The 19,367-nt window shown below is 50.1% G+C and overlaps 1 protein-coding gene across 1 annotated transcript in view; it reads right to left on the bottom strand.

Moving 5' to 3' along the window:
• Positions 1–19,367, bottom strand: part of TRERF1 (transcriptional regulating factor 1) — a 207,532-nt gene that overhangs the window by 29,108 nt on the left and 159,057 nt on the right. Inside the window, 13 exon segments of the mRNA XM_053905007.1 lie at positions 1,348–1,414; positions 2,106–2,493; positions 6,015–6,251; positions 7,090–7,091; positions 7,312–7,371; positions 7,374–7,410; positions 7,412–7,463; positions 8,321–8,367; positions 9,846–9,902; positions 9,904–9,972; positions 9,974–10,065; positions 10,068–10,160; positions 10,163–11,543. Coding sequence (XP_053760982.1) covers positions 1,348–1,414; positions 2,106–2,493; positions 6,015–6,251; positions 7,090–7,091; positions 7,312–7,371; positions 7,374–7,410; positions 7,412–7,463; positions 8,321–8,367; positions 9,846–9,902; positions 9,904–9,972; positions 9,974–10,065; positions 10,068–10,160; positions 10,163–11,285 — 2,324 coding nt within the window. The 5' untranslated portion in view covers positions 11,286–11,543.

Genomic DNA, 19,367 nt, shown 5'->3' with positions numbered 1-19,367 from the left:
GTGCTCATCTATGAAAACAGCACCTTTCTCTTCCATTATACCCCCCACCACCCACCCCACAACTTAAGTACTCAACAAGCCTGTTTGGACGACCAGCCAAGAATCTTAGGGAGGGGATGGGAAAGCAAGGGCATTTGGATGGAGCCTTGTAGAGAGCTGGGCACCCTGAGAGGGTTGCCTCAATGTCACTGGGGATGTGCAAGCATGTGGCCACAACCCAACTGGCTCATACAGCCAGAGATAGAGACACTAGGTTCAGAGCTAGTGAATACAGGGCTTCATGCTTTTATTATGCAGCTAGTCTTTGGCAAAAGCCTTGAAACACCAGTACTTGAGAAATAGCATGATCCTATAATTTCTACAACTTCTCATTAAGTGGTACTTCTCAAAGTTCCTTATCCTTGGGGTGCCTGGGTGGCTGAGTTGGTTAAACAGCTCAGGTCATGATCTCGTGGTTTGTGGGTCCAGGCCCGCATCGGGCTCTGTGCTGACAGTGCAGAGCCTGTCTGGGATTCTCTCTGCCCGTCTCTCTCTCTCTCTCTCTGTCTCAATAAATAAATAAATAAATAAATAAACTTAAAAAAAAAAAGTTCCTCATCCTCAGTCAGTTGAGCATCTGATTCTTGATTTCAGCTCAGGTCATGATCCCAGGGTCACGGGATCAAGTCCTGTTTCTGGCTTCTCGCTGATCATGGAGCCTGCTTAAGATTCTCTCACTCTGCTCCTCCCGCTTGTGCACACACGCACACACACTCTCTCTCTAAAACAAAAAATAAAAAATAAAAAAACTGGGGGGTGCCTGGGTGGCTCAGTCGGTTAAAGGTCCAACTTCGGCTCGGGTCATAATCTCGCGGTTCATGGGTTTGAGCCCCACATTGGGCTCTGCTGACAGCTCAGAGTCTGGAGACTGCTTCAGATTCTGTGTCGTCCTCTCTCTGCCCTTCCCCTGCTCACACCCTGTCTCTCTCTCTCTCAAAAATAAATAAACATTAAAAATAAAATTGGCTTTTTCTTACGGTTCAACATCATTGGACCCTGTCTCTCTCCCTCTCTCTCTCTCTCTCTCTCTCTCTCTCTCAAAAATAAACAAACATTAAGGGGCACCTGGGTGGCTCAGTCGGTTAAGCTTCCGACTTCACCTCAGGTCATGATCCTGCGGTCCGTGGGTTCGAGCCCCGCATCGGGCTCTGTGCAGACAGCTCAGAGCCTGGAGCCTATTTGAGATTCTGTGTCTCCCTCTCTCTCTGCCCCTCCCCTGCTCATGCTCTGTCTCTCTGTCTCAGAAATAAATAAACGTCAAAAAAATTAAAAAAAAAAGCATTAAAAATAAAATTGGCTTTTTCTTACGGTTCAACATCAATGGTCTGCTCTCCAGGCCCTGGGGTGACTGTCACGTTGCTGCCATCAATGCTGTCTGAAGCACAAAACCAGAGGTTAACGGTCAACAAGAAATGGTACCGAAGAGGCTAAAGCAAATGAGCAGCGACCTGAACAGTCATACTGGGACCCCTCTCGTGCCCAACCCATGCCAGAGTTACCCCCTGCAGTTTCCAAGGAACTGGCTGGTGTGTGGTGTTAAATGGCTTAGGGTTACTCATTTCTCACACAGGGTAGGAAGCCAGCGGCCCCACTCTGGTCTGCCAAGCTCACTGTTTCTAGGAAGCCATTCACACCCTAGAAAGAGATACTGGCTACCGGGCTCTCGGTGCTTGATCTTTACACAGCATGTTCAGAAAATGCGGAAGCCTGGCCTTGCAAATACTACCTAACCCCATTCGTAGATCTACTTAGTACACTGATGCGGGGGTGCCTCAGACGATTATCCACGGCACAGGCTCAGGCAGCGTGTGCACACTTGAACCACCCGCTTAGGCCAAAGAGACCGTAATCACGGCTTTGGGGTCTCCCCAGCTGGACTGGGATTGCCTTGAGGGTAAGCACCGCACACTTATTCTGCCTCTGGCACCCGGCCCAGGGCGTGCTGCATGGAGCGGGGCCACAGCAGAAGCTGGTGGGGTAAACGCGCCCCCACGGCAGGAAGGGAGCCCCTCCTGCAGCGGCGGGGACCCGGCAGGGCCAGGCCCCGAGGGGCGGCGGGGACTCACTGGAGCGGCACAGCAGCACCCGTGGCGTGGGCGTCAGGGGCGTGAGGGGCAGCTGCGGGTGGGCGCCGGGGCCGTGGCCCGAGATGAGGACGTTGCTGAAGAGCCCCGAGCCCTGGCGCACCGGGCTCAGCATGGGCGGGGGCGTGTAGGGGGGCAGCTCGTGGGCGGGGTCCAGGAGCAGGTGCTCCCCGAGGACGCGCGGGGAGCGCAGCTGGCTCTGGTAGAGGGTGGCGCCCGAGTAGGAGGCGGCGGCGGGGTTGGCGGGGTAGGAGGGCGGTGGCGGGATGAAGAGCGGCTCGGGCCGGTGCCGGAACTTCTTCTTCTCCGGCAACGTCCTGAGGGGTTCCTCGGCTTTGGCCGGGGCCGGCTGATGCTTCTTGGGAATTTCCTGGAAGGGAAAGAATGGGCCCGTTCGAACACTCAGGCCTTCCCCGCAGGCCGTTTCCACAGGCTGAGGGAAGGGGACCCTCCGCGGGTAACGGGGGGCCGCCTGTCCACTTGTCCGCCGCCCCCCCCTCCCCCGCATCCCCTCCCTTGAAAAGCAGCCCCATCCGTTTCCCACAGGGCGAGTTCCGTGGCTTGACCGGGGAGAAAACTCTGGGTTGGGAGGAAATCCCTAATGTCTGGGGAGAGATGGGGGTGGTAGGAATGGTGGGTGGGCAAGAAAGAATAAATTCACATTCTTTATTGCTTATCACTGCATTCCCATCTGGTGAGCGGAGTCCAGCCTGAGTGGGCCCTTTAATTCCCCACCGCTCCCAGGGGACAGACATCGGGGACAGATAACACATGTTCTGAGAAGGGGACAAGAATAATCCACTCAGGGAAGCTGGGCAGAGGCTGCGGCAAGGGGGACAGGCCTAGCCAAGGCTCCCAGGGCCAGTGACCCACACACCAGGCTCTCCTGCGAGGTAACGAGCTGAGGGAGAGCCATCTATGATCTTTAAGGCCCTCTGCTCTCCTAAAAATGGATTTGGTCGAGCTCCCCCCTCACCACCCCTCACTACGCTCCCAGGCCTGGTAGCTCATTTGCAGCAAGCCTTTCTCCTGTGTTGCTTCCTGTCAGCAGCGTTCGTTTATTTTATGGCAGCGGCACCAAGCATAGTCTGGAAGGAAGATCTGCCACGTGGATACATATATACTAATAAGTAAACATATGCACACAAATAGATAAGCAGGGCATGCCAAAGCCAAACAGAAACAGACGTGGGTTGTGTGCCAGCATCAGCCCAGAAGAACCCAGAGCTGGGTGTGGCTGGGGAGGCCACGCAGTGGGGTTGGGAGAGGCAGTGGGGATACCTGCAGAAAAGTTCTGGACAGTCTGTGGCACCCTCCCAGGCCCTGCAGGCCAGTGCCTGTCACAGCTGTAGTTCCTGGCAATTCCTGTGCCCAGGGTAGCATCTGAGTAGGAGGCAGCAAGGGGTGATGGGAAGGGCTGGCCATGGTCATGTGACCAGCTGCCTCCAGGCCATTGACATGCTCCAGTCACCCCTCAGCTCTGGGCTCCCACTGCCACCCCTCCTGTTTGTCCCTTAGTTTCATTGTCTTCGGAGTGCTATCCCAGCCCCTGGGAAGGAAGTCCAGAGAAACTGAGAGGTGAGGAAAGAAGAGGGGGCAGAGCCCCACCCCCCTCCGGCTCAGGCTCCCAGCTCACCCCCAGGGGGGGCTCTCCTTAGGCCAGAGTGCCACAACCTGTCTCCTCTCCCCACCAGAGGGCTCCTCACCATCTGAGGCTGAGGCGGAGAAAGAGGTCTGAGGAGAATGGGGAGAGGACATCTATGCCCCCAAGTTGGGAAGCAATCCTAAGGCTTTATATATCCTGTTCCTGGGTAACTGATGAGGCCATCTGAGCACATGCAGACCTTGCATGACTTCAACCCTGCACCAGAATCCAGACCTCTGATCACAGGGTCAAAGGTCCCTTTTGGGCTCCCTCTACTTGAGCCTCTGGTCCTGTCACTCCAACTCTCAACTCCAGGCAAGGCTCTGAGAACCTGGGCAAGAGAAGCCACCCAGAATGTCAGACCTGGATGTCACCTGACAGGAAGCATTTGCAGGGTTCCACTTCCACCAATCTATTCAGACTCTGGAGGTGGGACCACTCACAGAGGTTTTAAAAGCTCCCCCAGAACAGGGAGATGATGAGTCCAAACCCAAGCTCGGGGGGGAAACCCAGGCTCCGTGAGGGGAGGGTTTCACTTGCCTGCATCCCCAGCTGGCTAGTAGCAGAGTGGGGATTAGAACTCAGGGGTCCTCCCCAGATATTTTAATTTCTTTAAGCCAAGTGTCAGGACCTTGCTTGTGTTCACTCAATCCCAGCTACATGCTTCTTCTTCAGCGTATTTCCTTACTTATGAGTTCTCTCTCACCTTTTCCACACAGCCAGCTCCATCAATGCCTTTAAAACCCTGCTCAGAACTGTCCTCATGGTGATCTGCTGAACAAACTCATACCAAACTCCCTCGCACCTCCCCAGCCCCCTGGTTACTTTAGCTGCCCAGGGGTGCTCCCGTCCAGCCACATGCAGGGGATCACGGTTTCTTTTCTGCCCTGGCTTTTCTCTCACTGTCTGAATTGGAGCAGGGAGTGCTGTGTGGGGCTCTGATCCCCATGTGACTAGGCGTCTTACTGTGTCCAGCTTCAGGGTGACACTTCTCTAGGGGTAGCAACCGTGTCCCTCCTACCAAATCAGGAACTTCCCTGGGCAAAGGGGGAGCCCGGCTCTGTCATTTCATCTTTCTGCCTGTTGCTGGCCTCCAAGTCCTTCTGGTTTATGAGAGCCCTCACCCCCAGAGGCTCCCCATTAGCTTCTCCTCTTCTGAGGCCTTGGTATTACACAGAGAACAAAGAATATTCTTTCTGGCCCTTTCTAGTTCTCTTCATTATTCTCCCTACCCCTATTATGGCCCAACCTCCACCCTCATGCCACCTGGGATCCCAGCAGCCACCTATTCTCTGAGGACAAATGTGACCCAGCATACACTTTGTGGGGAGGGAACAAGTCTGAGGTCGTCAACCATGTGGGTTACAGATTCCCTAGGGGAGGGAAAAAGGGAAGAAGGAAGGGAGAGAGAAAGAACGAAGGAGGGAGGGAAGGAAGGAAGTGGGGGGGGGGAGAGATCGAATGAGAGAGAGAGAGAGAGAGAGAGAGAGAGAGACACGGAGACAGAGATCTCTGCCCCAGAGCCACGCTAAGCTGCTTGGGTGAAGCAATTGGAATTTGAGAGAGAAGGAGAATTTAACAGTGAGCGAGAAACACAAATCTCTTTGCTTTCCTGGGATTGGGGGTGGGTGCCTTTCAGTGGAATTATTTTGGGAACCTTAGTAAATATCTTCCCAGGATATTTATGCAGGTGTGATACCGAAAATATCAAGCATCTGGTTAGGCTGGCCATCAGAACGGATGCCAGGGCTGCTGTATGGAGGTTCTGCTGTGCCAGGGGTTATATCTTTGACTTCTGAATTTGAGGAGGCTCGAAGATCTCGTAGGAGGAGCCAGGGCCCTGGGCAACAGCTTTTTTATTACTTGGGATAGTATTTCTGTATTTTAATAACTGTGATTACCAGCTGAGTTATCATCTTTGTTTTAATCTTGGAACCCTTTCGGGTCTCTCAGAATCTAACCCAGACAATTCGCCTGGTAGAGTAACAGACAATTTACCTGGGTAGCAGCCAGTGTGGACAAGGATGGGATTCCCAAGGCAGCCATGGTTGCGGGGGGGTGGTGCTCAACCCGAGAGGCCAAGCCACATTGGAGCTCAGGCAAGTGACCCTGGAAGAGCTGCCCCATCTCCAGGAAAGCAAAGGGATGTTCCCACCCCAGGCAGGCGGGGCAGGGCAGCAACTCACAGCAGGCGGGTGGGGGGCAGCCCCTTGGGGTGAGTGTGGGGGAGAAAGGGTCATCCTCACGAGCACGGGCATCTCGTCGTCCGACATCGAGCTGGCTGGCTTGTCTCTGGTGGAGGGGGCGGCAACGATGCTGTTGGCGAAGCCCTGAGAGCCTGGCTTGGGCGGGAGAAGCTTGACAGGGACAGACACGGGCATGACCATAGGCGTGAGGCTTTCTGCCTCGGGAGGGAGCTGCGGTGGCGGCGGAGGCGGAGGCAGTGGCGGCTGGGGCTGAGGCGGCAGGGCCTTCTCTCCTTCCTCCTACACAGACAATAAAGGCTTTGATCCTGGGCTGAGAGCAGCCTTCCAAGGGGGTGGGGGGATGCACTTTGCCTTTTTTCGAAATGTTTTAGTACATCATGCGTGGGTGACAGAGAACCACTGCAGGGTGGTGCACTCAGGATGCAAGGCTCTGAGTCCCTTGCTTAAGTGATGCCAGTTGGCAGTGGACAAGGCCATGCAATTCTATTTTCTACATTTAAAAAATCTAGACTGTTATCACTCGCATAATTAAAACAGATATTAAACATCTGTTGTCACTGCTTTTAAAGAAAAGGATATGGACTGGTGATCAGGCACAAAACAGAAACACATAAGCTCTTGTGTAAGACCTTTTAATTCTATGGGCCTCAGTTTACTCATCTGGCAAATGGAAGACAAAGCTCTTTTATCTGGTATAGTCAGGCAATGGAAGTGACCTGGGTGAGCCAAAATTTTGGAGAACAGAGAGTTAATCCCACAGACTTAAATTCAGATCAACAATATCCAAAGAATTTAAGAAATTCTTCCTCGGATTTTAATCTAACTCTAAAACCGCATGGATAGTTCACCACATGGATATCCTCCCTGGATACTCCTGAGCGTATTTAAAGACCTTCCATTGCTACAGCCTAATGCTAGTGTGCACTAATGAATAGAAAATGCTGGCTGAGAGCCTGAAGGTCACGTTAGCTTTCCCGGGCCATTGGCTACTAATTTGGAAGGCCCAAGAGAACGCTGGTCTTGGGTGCTTCAAGCAGCAGAAGTTAAAAAATCTACATGTTTTCTTTTGCTGTCTTTCTAGGAGGTGGGGAGACTGGGATCTCCTAAAAAAGACTTCTAGTCCCTCTGATTTTGACCCTTGTTCATGGAACTGGTGCAAGCGGGGTCTGTTTGACCTGGCTGGCTCCTAGCATCAAAGCTTAAGCACTCCCGTCAGGGAAGGACTGTGCCTCCCCAGGTACCCCGCTTGGGGTTCACATCACTCTCTGTCTGACAGCAGCAAAGCAAAGCAAGCAGCACATGGCCTGGGAAGGCTGGGGGGCTGGCTCCTGCTAACCCTGTTTGAGGCTGGGGGAGGCTCTCATTCCCCCGTGGGACCGCATGTGGCCATTCAGGCAGGCAGGCTCTTGAATTCCTTCAGGCAGATGGAGCACGATCAATTTGTTCTTGGCATCAAACTGCTCCCCAAACACTCCTTTTGGTTGGCCACTGCTCAAGGGTAGGGCCAAACGAAGAGGACACACACGTTGAGAAAGAGGAAGAACGACTTATCACAAGACCTCACACCCCACAATGAACCCATTTCATTTATCTAGTGCTCCCAGGGCCCCACGTGTACTATCCCAAACCAAGCCAAATTTACAGAAGGAAACTGAGGCTCAAGAGTGGGAAAGGGCTTGCTCAAAACCGTGCAAGAGTTGAACAAAACCTGCTTCGTTCTAGGCCGTCGAGTGCTGGGTTTTTTCCTCCTCTGACCAATCACCTTTCTAGGGTCAGCTTGGGCCACCTATTCCAGAAGCCTTCCCTTAGAGACACGTGTCTAAGTCCTCTGGTTCAGGCTCCAGACTTAGCAAGTTTCTCAGGTTCTGGCACAGTATTTACCATGCCCATGATGAGGGGAGCAAGTCTGTACTATTCACTGCTGCGTTCTCAAAGCTTAGCTCTATGCCCAGCACATGGTAGGTACTCACTAAATACTGACCGAATGAACAGCGGACAGAACATGGCCTTTGGAGTCCATCCCAGCATTGCCGCTTACTTGCTGTACAACTCTAAGCTCTCTGAGCCTGTTTTCTCTTCTGTAAAGTCATAGTAATAAAGCTAACAATGGCGGAGTGCTTACTATGCGCTAGGCACATGGTAATCCTACCTACCCTCACTGAGTGGCTTTATCACACAAAATATAGAGTGCCTAGCACATGGTAAGTGCTCAAACATAACAGTTGCTATGATTATTCCTACAAACCTCTTTGAGTAATTGACTTTGAAAATGAATCTTGAGAGACAACCCTGGAAAACCTCCCAGTCTCCCCAAATGCCCACATGCCTCGTTGCATCAATCCTACCTTGACTCGGGGGACCCTGGCTGGGCTCTGCCATCAGGTAGATGCATCTAATTTTGAGCCATGCACGACACCGGAAGAAAAAAGAAAAGAGAAAAAAGTGTGTTTCTGATGGAAGGAGTCTTTGAGCTGAGGGACCCCCAGGGCCTGCACTTCTAGAATGCTTCCTGAGCTCACTGGGGCCGGCAGTTCATGTCCGGATGCTGGGTGCACCGGACACTTCTTTCCCTTGCTTTCCCCAGCCCCCCAACGCAGGACCATGCCCATTCCGGGAGCCGCCACCAGCCCCCAGCCCACCAGGACTGTCCCCCACCTTGTTCCTTCCTGTTCTCCCTGTCCACCACTCTGCGCACAGACAGGCTCCATTCCCAAGAGAGACACGGAACAGAGAGCTGGATGACACAGCAGCATGCCCGGAGGCCGCCCGCTGGTCAGGTCAGCTTTGGCCATGTCACCTTATTCTTATATTCAGAAAGGCTCTCAGTTACCACTGGGCCTGAGTGCCAAACAAGACAGGGTCAAGGGAAGTTCATCTCCAGCCTCCAACCTCCATCAGAGCCCTCTCTCCACCTATCCCGGTCCCATTCAAGGCTCCCTTCTCCCGTGAACCTGTTGTCACATGGTGTAGCACCTGGAACATACCAAGGCATGAGTAGTGCCCAGCACACAGGGGGCCGTTTTGTGGCAAATCCATTTGGAAACTATCAAAGGTTAGTGACAGTGGCCCACAGGCCTGCAGACAGTTTTTGTTTGGGCTAGACCGATTTGAAAAGTCCTGAGTAAGAATGCCAAGAGATGGGGCATTTGTCCTCCAGGCCAGCACAGCTGGCGCCATCCCTGATGGTCTCCGGACAAGTCATTTTGCTTACTCAGTTGAACTGCCTGGATCCTGAGGGCGGCTAAGATTTTCATCTCTGAAGCTACAGGAGGTATCCCCTCTGGGAGATTCACAGCGCACATGGGCCTATTAAAGCCTCTGAGAAGCCCCTCAGCACTGCAACTTGACTCCCTTTAAGAAACCGCCCCCCCCCCCCCCCCCCCCCGCCCCCTGCCGCCACATTTATTCATCTGGAGAACCCATCCCCCAGCCGTATCTATTAAACGTTCTATGGTAGTTCTCTTCAGAGCAATATACTTTGAGCAATGCTGTCATAACGTGGTCTCCTTCCCAAAGGGGAAACAATTTCACAAGGAATTCCCTGAGGATTCAGATCGCAGGGGGCCAGACACTCCTGCTGGATTATCCCTGGACCCTTGACTCAGGCCTTGACTGCTACATACATCATCCGGGACCTCCCGTGGTATTTTTGGCCACCTCTGTCACAAGGACTGAGTTGAAATTGATTTTGTATTCCACATGCCTGGCCCGGATCTCGCCTGGGCACACGTAGGTTAACGTTCGTCGGGGTAAAAACAGAACAAAAAGCACTGGATGGGCAGCAGAGAGGACGGGGCTCCGCACACACTCAGCCCTGGTTGGCCCTGCAGCACCCCGAGATACCAAGGGAAACTCCCCCCATGGGAATACCTGGGGCCACAGGGCACTGGGAGACAGCTGCTGGTGCTGAGGCCCCATGTTGTTGAGGGTGGATCCCGCCGGGGGACAGGAGTGGCCGATGAGGGAGGGCACCGCTGAGCCGGTTCAGGTCCGAGCTGGGCCGGGTCTCCCATTCCTGCCTCAGGAGGCCCCAGGTCGCCGTGGGAGCTCAGTATGGCCGGGGCCTGCCTGTCGCTTGGGTAAGTCTTGGCTGACCGTCGTCGCGCTGCTGGTGCTGGGGCAGGTGGCTCTGTGGGCAGAGGGGGTGGCTGTAGGGCTGCTGGGGCTCCTGGTAGTAGTACTGGGCATGGAGCCCAGCTGAATCAGCTGGACGGTGTGCGCCTGCTCCGGGGCGTACGGGTGGGGGTCCCTGTGATAAGAAGGGGGCTGTAGGTGCATCTGCTGCTGCTGCTGCTGCTCTTGCAAGTGCTGCATCACGGGCTGGGATGGGTAATACTGAGGTATCTGCATGGAACCCTGCCGCTGCTGTAGCTGCAGCTGCTGCTGCGGCTTCTGAGGCTGTGGTGGGCGAATCTGCTGCTGCTGTTGCTGCTGCAGCTGCTGCTGCATTTCTTGCATGGCCATCTGCTGCTGCCCGGCTTGCTGCTGTTGCGGCTGCGGGTAATACTGGTGCTGTTGCATCTGTGGCACGTGCTGGGACAGCATCTGTGGGGCCTGCAGTGGCTGTCCGCCTTGCACTGGCATCTGCGCCAGTGGCTGCTGGTAGTCATAATACAGATGCCCTTGGCTAGGGTGCGGCCCTACCTGGAGAGTTGATTTGGACAGCCCGCCAGCGAAACCAGGGTGAGCCTGCTGGGGCACCTGCTGGTAGCGAGAAGGAATAGCCGGCGCTGGGGGCTCCACGGGTTTCTGGGCCAGCAACTGGCGGAGGGCACTGTCAGGGGCTCCGTCCATCACTGCCGACTGGGTGTGCAGCACCTGGGCCATATTGTTGACCTGAATTCGCAGGTTCTGGTTGGCAAACACCTGGGTGAAGGAGTCTAGCTTGTGCAGGACACCGCTGGTGAGTTTCTGGGTCCGGATCTCGCTGGCCTGGGAGTAGGTATATTGGTAGCCATCGGTGGCCTCAGCCTGGGCCGGTGTCCCCCACATCATGTTTGAGTTGGTCAGGCCGCCACGGAGCTGGACGTGGTTTCCGGGTCCTGTATGACTTCCCCACCCTCCCTGCCTCGAGGTATCTACTTGGCCAAGGTTTTTGGAACCAACAGGCAAGCCTAGACCATCCCGAGTATCTTGAGGGAAGTGGGGGGAGATGGGCGATGCCTGAGGGGCATCCATTCCAGCCCCGGCGACTGTATTCCCATAGTTGTGGTTCAGCCCGCCGTGGATGCCAAGTGGTGGCTGTTGGTAGAAAAGGTTCTCACCACTGTGGGCCACGTGATTGGTCTTGTATAGTTGCTGATCCCCCATGGCGCCTGCCTTGGTCGTGAACGTCCAGCCACAAAACCATAAAAAAAGGTCAATGAGACAAACCCAAAAGGACTGAAACCCTGAGAAGCTGAGAGGAGGCGTCCACACTATTCCACGGCTGACATGTCTGTGGACGTGGCTGCAGCCAGATGTTCCTGTTGGCCTGTACCACTCATGTGCAGAGCGGGGGGTTTTACATCCTCACCCGGGCTGAGGTATGGACCAAACACCACCGTGGCGAAGAGATGACGCTCACACCTGCAAGACAAGATGCAAAGCACAGGACAGGATTTACTTGGATGCTCTGCACGAGCAATTACATCTACCACGACCAGTTACAGAATTAAATACAAAACAGGAGACTTGATTAGAAATAGCCTGTTTCATACACTGCACACCCTTTACACTGATTCTGCAGATCTGGACCCTCATGTGAGACATGAACTCTCTTCCTTTCAAGCCATTGCTCAATGGCTCATTAGCTTATTGATCTGTTAATTCATTGTTTTGCTCACTGATTAATTCATCCATTCTTCTGGGACTCGGCTATTGAAAGCCCAGCACTATCCTAGGACCTGCAGGGGATAGGAAGAAGTTTAGGACATTTCATTTATCAACTTCTCCGCCCAGCAAACACTTACTGGACACCTACTAAGCGTAAGGCACAATGCTAAGAAATGATTAGGACGTGGGCCAGCTCTTGAGATGCTTATAGTTAGAAAAGGTGATGATAGGTCACATGAATAAGTATGATACAAGGAGAAAAGAGATGCATGTAATAAAAAGGTAAAAATAACAGACATGGGGGGGTGGGGCGCCTGGGTGGCTCAGTTGGTTAAGCGTCTGACTTCAGCTCAGGTCATCATCTCCCAGTTCACGAGTTCGAGCCCCGCGTCAGGCTCTGTGCTGACAGCTCGGAGCCTGGAGCCTGCTTCGGATTCTGTGTCTCCCTTTCTCTCTGCCCCGCGCCCCACTCGCACTCTGTCTCTCTCTCAAAAATAAACATTTAAAAAAATTAAAAAAAAAATAACAGATATGGTAACATAGACTAGAAAGCTTATGCTGGATACGAAACAGAACTGGATAAATTTCCAAGCAGGAGTACTGCACATGCTAGTCTGCCTGTTAGGTCAACACAGTTCCTCACTTTCTGAGGTTCCTGCTCAGGGAAACATGTATGCACAGTGATGACCTGGCACGAAAAAACCACGGTGGGACAAGTCTTAGGAACATGAACTAGGGAATTTGGAGAGACTGGGCTAGTCCGGTGTGAGTCTCACAGGTTCTATAGGGGACTTCTCTTTTTCTTTTTTTTCAAAATAATTATTTTGGGGAGAGCACAAACGGGGGGGAAGTGCAGAGGATCCGTAGTGGGCTCTACGCTGACAGACTGACAGCAGAGCTCGATGTGGGGCTCGAACTCATGACCTGTGAAGTCATGACCTGAGCTGAAATCAGATGCTTAACTGACTGAGCCACTCAGGTGCCCCCCCCGCCCTTTTTAAAAAAATGTTTTAGGGGACTTCTAGCTGGAATATGTAAACCCCTGGGAATACACGAAGACTCTTCAAGCACTACACTGAAATCAAAGTTTGTTTGTTTTTTAACTTTTATTTGAGAGAGAGAGTGTGTGCAAGTGGGGGAGGGGGCGGGGGGGGGGAGAGAGAGAGAGAGAAAATCTTAAAAAAAATTTTTTTTAATCTTTATTTATTTTTGAGAGAGAGAGAGAGAGAGAGACAGAGCACAAGCAGGGAAGGAACAGAGAGAGAAGGAGACACAGAATCCGAAACAGTTTCCAGGCTCCGAGCTGTCAGCACAGAGCCTGATGAGGGGCTTGAACTCATGAACTGTGAGATCATGACCTGAGCCAAAGTCAGACCCTTAACTGACTGAGCCCCCCAGGCGCCCCGATAGAGAGAGAATCTTAAGCAGGCTCCATGGCATAGGTCTTGATCCCACGACCCTGGGATCATGACCTAAGCTGAAATCAAGAGTAGGACGCTCAACGGACTGAGCCAGGCACCCCTCAAAGTTTTAAGAGAAACTCAATTCCTAGATCCTTGAACTTCCACAGAAGCTGTTTTCTAGAACTGATCGGTGACGAAGGTACGAGATGACCTTTATACCTGCACTCTCACAACAGCCCTCTTCCTCTACAAAAGAAAGACAAACTTCTTACCTCATCCCAAACCTTAACTGGGTTTATTATCGCCCCAGTAACCCCTCCCCCCACGCAAAAGGACACCTAGAAAGCTAAGGGGGAAAAAATAACCACTCTAAAATGAGTAGTGAATCATTTATTGGAAGCTGGACGGTTTCCAATTCTTCTGTTGCTGTTGTTGTTAGGAAGGCCTAATAGAAGTAATTAAAATCTAATTGTTCGCGATAGATCACTAGGTGATTTCTGGCATATAATTCAGAAGCAGATCAAGAACTGAGTGATCCTGCTTTAGAACAAAACTTCCATTTCTGTCAGTTCATGTGAATGAGGGTTTTCAGGGCTTACATCTATATGAATGAAAAACGGAAATGTAATCAAGCTGGCCCCTGTCTCCTACAATATATAATATTCTTCCATGGGTATGGAAACAGATCGGAGAAATAACCCAGTGCCAGCCGTATTTCATTTCTGGACCGAGTGATAGCTGTTATGGGCGTGCACACACTGACAACTCAAGCTGTGTGCTCCGATCTGCTCACACACAGGTGTGTTTGCTGTAAGTCAATAAAAAAAAAAAAAAAAAAAGAAGTATTCTAAAAAGTCATCCAGTGTTACCATTCTTAGTATCATTTTACTTATGTTTGTTCATTATTTATCTGAGTTAGCAATACGTTGATGTCGTTTTGATCATTTGTGTCCTATTAATAGCTGTTAACAATAACTCAAACCAGAAGAAAACTTTAATACGTCGCGCTTGACGATTTCAGGAAATTAAAAAAAGTTTTAATTTCATATACAATTGGCACAGAGAAATATGATAGGGAAACAAACAAAAGAGTTTTAAGCATAAAAATATATTAGATATATTCCATTAGGATAAAATGCCACGGGGGAAGTAAAACAAATAAAATTTCAAGAAGAAATTTTCCTTCAAGAAGGAACACGGACTGTTAGTGAAGAACATGCTCATGCATTTTTAAAATGGATGATGGTGGGTAGCAAATTCCTATGGTGTTTAGATTCCACTGGATAAATTTAAAACAGTGACGTAGTAGTTTTACTTAAAAATAATCAATGTGTACAACATAGTGGAAATTGCGTCTTCTGCAAATGTATGATGAAAAAATGTAGATGTAAACCTGAAATGTGTGAGGTGTTTATTTACATTTACCATATTCTTTAAAAATTTACTTATTTATTTTTTAGTTTACATCCAAGTTAGTTAGCAGATAGTGAAATAATGATTTCAGGAGTAGATTCCAGTGATTCATGCCCTATGTCTAATACCCAGTGCTCATCCCAACAAGTGCCCTCCTTAATACCCATTGCCCATGTTAGCCCATCCCCTTACCCACAACCCCTCCGGCAACCCTGTTTGTTCTCTGTGTTTAAGACTCTCTTATGTTTTGTCCCCCTCCTTGTTTTTATATTACTTTTGCTTCCCTTCCCTTATGTTCATCTGTTTTGTATCTTAAATTCTTCATATGAGTGAAGTCATATGATAATTTGTCTTTCTCTGACTGGCTAATTTCGCTTAGCATAATACCCTCTGGTTCCATCCATGTTGTTGCAAATGGCTACCACATCCTTTTTTTTTTTTTTAAACTTTTTTTAAACGTTTATTTATTTTTGGGACAGAGAGAGACAGAGCATGAACGGGGGAGGGGCAGAGAGAGAGGGAGACACAGAATCGGAAGCAGGCTCCAGGCTCTGAGCCATCAGCCCAGAGTCTGACGCGGGGCCCGAACTCATGGACCATGAGATCGTGACCTGAGCTGAAGTCGGACGCTTAACCGACTGAGCCACCCAGGCGCCCTGGCTACCACATCCTTTTATGAAGGATTTTAAGCAGAAAAATTGGAAGACCATGTCAGTTTCCCCCTCCGACCAGGTGCTAGACTGAGTTGGTCTCTGTCCCGTTCTGAACGATGAGAGATGGATAAATTCAGAGGGAGGGATTTGGCTTGGTTTGGTAGAATGAAGGGTGGATGAAGGGAAGCAGTGGGAGGAAACCATGGTTGGCCAAAGACAGCTGGAGTAGATCCTGATGTGGCCAGGAATGGCTGCCCAAGGCTTCCAAGGAGAGGCACAAGGATGCTGGGTGTGACGGTGCTGAACTTCTAAAGCAGGGAGACCAGCTCCCTTCATTCAAAATGTGGTCCGTATCACCTGGAAGCTTATGAGACATTCAGTCTCAGGCTTCAGCCTACATCTACTGAATCAGGATCTGCATTTTATGAAGACCCTCGAGTGATTCGTGTGCACATTAAAATTTGAGAAGTCATGGATTAGTAGGCTCTCGCTGCATCCAGGCGAGACATAATTAAGATGGTGAGCAGAAGAACAGAGGGAGAAATGAGAGAAACACCCCCTGTGTTGCCAATAGGAAGTGACCCTCCTTCAGGGGTTTATGGCCCAGTCTGAGGAGACACCCTCCCCTTTTCTCAAGCAAGCTCTCTCCCTTGACATCTTCACTCACCACTATATCTTGCTGACTCCCAATCACTACCCCCAGCCCCACTGCCTGCCCCAAATTCTACTTGCATGCTCAAATGCCAAGTCAACATCATGTTCCCCCAAATGGATGCTCCTCCAAACTCTTGCCCTTGACTCCTCCCTCTCCCTTGACCAATCACCATCATGACCTATCAGTTTACCTAATATTCTCTTAACTGTATCCATTTTTCTCTGGTTCCCCTACCACCACATTAATCCAAGACACCTCATCTGTCTTCCAGACTATCCCAACAGCCTTTCTACTGGTCTCTCTGCCTTGAGTCTTGCCCATGCTCCAGACAGCGGCAGCAGAATAAGCGTTTCAAACATAACTCTGATCCCATCACTGTTCAAAATCCTTTGATGGCATATCCTAGTGCTCGTAGGTTAAAAATCAAAATCATGAACAAGGCCGATCAGGCTCTGCAGTTTCTCCCAACCTGGTGGTGTATCTCTCTTCTCTTTGTTATTTACCCCCTTCCCATCCCACCACTCCAAGCCATTCTGGTCTTCTCTCAGTTTCTTTCTTTTTTTTTTCTAATTGTAAATTTCCTATTATTTATTTATTTTTTAAAATATAATTTATTGTCAAATTGGCTAACATACAGTGTGTAAAGTGTGCTCTTTACACAGGGGGTAGATTCCCATGGTTTATCGCTTACATACAACACCCAGTCAACAAATGCCCCCCTCAATGCCCACCACCCATTTCCCCCTCTCCCCCACCCCTCTTCTCTCAGTTTCTTGACGCTGCCATGCTGCCTTCCACCACAGGGTCTTTGCATATGCTGGTGTCCCCCCAATCCCCTAATTTGGAGAGCTGTTCTTTTCCCCAACCTCTTCATCCAGTCATGTCCTGAGCATCCTTCAGATCGCAGCTTAGACTACATTTCCTAAGGAAGTCTACCCTGACCCCAACCACAAGTCAATATCAGGGTCATTTCTCATACATTTTCATAAAACCACATTCCTTTCTTTCAAACCACTCTTCTCAGCCTGTAATTATACTTCCACCAGTGTCATTATTTGATTACTGGATCTTTCTTTATAAGGGCAGGAACCATGTCTCCCCACACCGACCATAATGTCCAGCATACTGTAGGCTCTCCAATAAGGATTTGTTGAAGGAGAGGTAATATGTGTTGAATGAATGAAGAAAAAAAAACCCGACAATGATCAAGTGTCCCACTGAATTGGTGCTGGCAGAAAAAGACACTCAGTGTAGGCTGAGTGTGTGTTAAGTTCTTCTGGAGGACAGTAAGAGTCACCTGGGTCTTGATGGACAAATAAGGTTTATGCAGAGACGAGAGGACCAGGAAGGTACTCCAGCCAAGGGAACGGTGTGCACAAAAGCACGAAGTCAGGTGCAGGTGCCCATGTCAGGAACTCACCAATGATCAGACTGAATTTGTAAGGTAGGGATAAACTGTGGGGGCTTTAAAATGACCTTCAGCAGTGTTATCCTGTGGGCATTAGGCCTGGTGATAACACAATGCCCTGCCTAGCTTAAACCTCACCACTAAACCCTCCTCAAAAGGCTTTCTTTGCACCACGTTACCTCCCACAGGAAGAATTACTTATCGAAACTCACCAGATTCTGACCATGACCTGATTTCATGTCCCTCCACCGTGCCCCTGTGGGTGGAAGCTAGATAATTTTACTTCTGTTGATGTGTCTGCTTTGTGTTCTGAGCTACAGGATTCTATTCCTTAATTCCCTCATATTTTCAAAACTGGAAAGGTAGTTTATTTACAAGTATAGAACCCTGCAAAGTTAGAGGTGGGCTCCCAAATTGTGATTCCTGGGTCAGCAGTATAAGCATCACACGGGCACTCGTTATGAACGTTAATTCTTGGCCCCCACCCAGACCACTGAATCAGAAACTTGGTTGGTGGGGGGGCGGGGGGAGCAGTCTGTGTTTCAACGGGCCCTCCTGTTGAGTCTGATGCCCTCTCAAGCTGAAGACCACTGTAAAGGTCATCTAGTCTGCCCACATTACAGATGGAGAAGTTTAGGCCCACAGACGTAACTACTACCGGGCCCAGAATAGTGTCTGGTTCACAGCGGCAGGCATTTAAGAATCATACATGGAATGGAAGAGAGAAGAAAATGACTTCCCTAAGAAGACCTAAGGAGGTAATAGCAAAACTACGTGCTATTTATTTTACATTGAATATATATATATTTTATTTTTTTAAATGTTTATTTTTGAGAGAGAGAGAGAGAGAGAGAGAGAGAGAGAGAGAGAGAACATGAGAAGGAGAGGGGCAGAGAGAAAGAGGGACAGAGGATCTGAAGTGGGCTCCGTGCTGACAGCAGAGAGCCCGATGTGGGGCTTGAACTCATGAACCGTGAGATCATGACCCGAGTTGAAGTCAGATGCTTAACCGACTGAGTCACCCAGGGCCCCCAAATTTATATATATATTTTTAAATAGGAAATGCATCTAAGGGGTTCAAAATTCAAGAAGTGTAACAGTATACAAAAGAGTGAAAACTACCCCAAGTAAATAAATGCTTGAAAATAAAGTGAAAAGTTAGAGCAAAATTTTTAAAAAGGGTATACATGAAAAGTCCTCCTCCTATCCTTGTCCCCAGAACCGAGCAACCCAGTCCTTTTGGGACAATCAGATTCCGGTGTATTCTAGAAACATTTTATGCTCACACAAGAATGCTGGTACACACTCCCACCTCCGTTCCATGCCTTCTGCAAAGACGGTAGCATGCCACATTTCGGCATCTTGTCAAAGGGTATTTTATTTTATTTTATTTTATTCTATTTTATTTATTTTTGAGACAGAGAGAGACAGAGCATGAACAGGGGAGGGGCAGAGAAAGAGGGAGACACAGAATCCGAAGCAGGCTCCAGGCTCTGAACTGTCGGCACAGAGCCCGACGCGGGGCTCGAACCCACGGACCGTGAGATCATGACCTGAGCCGAAGTCGGCCGCTTAATCGACCGAGCCACCCAGGCGCCCCATCAAAGGGTATTTTAAATATACCATTTACCACCTAGAAACTGTTCTTCTTGGTGGATTAGTCAATCTCCTAGAATTGTCATAATACCAACTCAGGAGTCAAGTCTTAATAATTTTTCTAATAATGTCTTGCTCAGTATGTAAAACACTTCCTATTGGATAACTGGCACCAGGAGCTTTTTCATGCACGAACAAATGAAACAGAACTTACTACTTTCACATTTCTGTGATCAGTTCTTTCCTTAGAGCCAGGCTCGGGGATTCCAGAGTGGAATCAACAAAAAAATGCTCACTCGGAACCTGAGGTGCCCTCTCTGTTCCCCCGGAAGCATTACAGCCACACGACCTGCATCCATGCCCATCTGCCCACTGGCTGTGCAGTCATTTCCAAGGTAGGGACAGCATTCTACCCATCTTGTGTGTCCCAGTGACTGGGACACAGCAAAT

This window comes from Panthera pardus, unplaced genomic scaffold, assembly GCF_024362965.1.
Source record: "Panthera pardus isolate Hobbes unplaced genomic scaffold, ASM2436296v1 HiC_scaffold_17, whole genome shotgun sequence".
NCBI lineage: Eukaryota > Metazoa > Chordata > Mammalia > Carnivora > Felidae > Panthera > Panthera pardus.
Note: the sequence above shows the minus strand (reverse complement) of the source record. Positions and strands in the feature narration are given on the sequence as shown.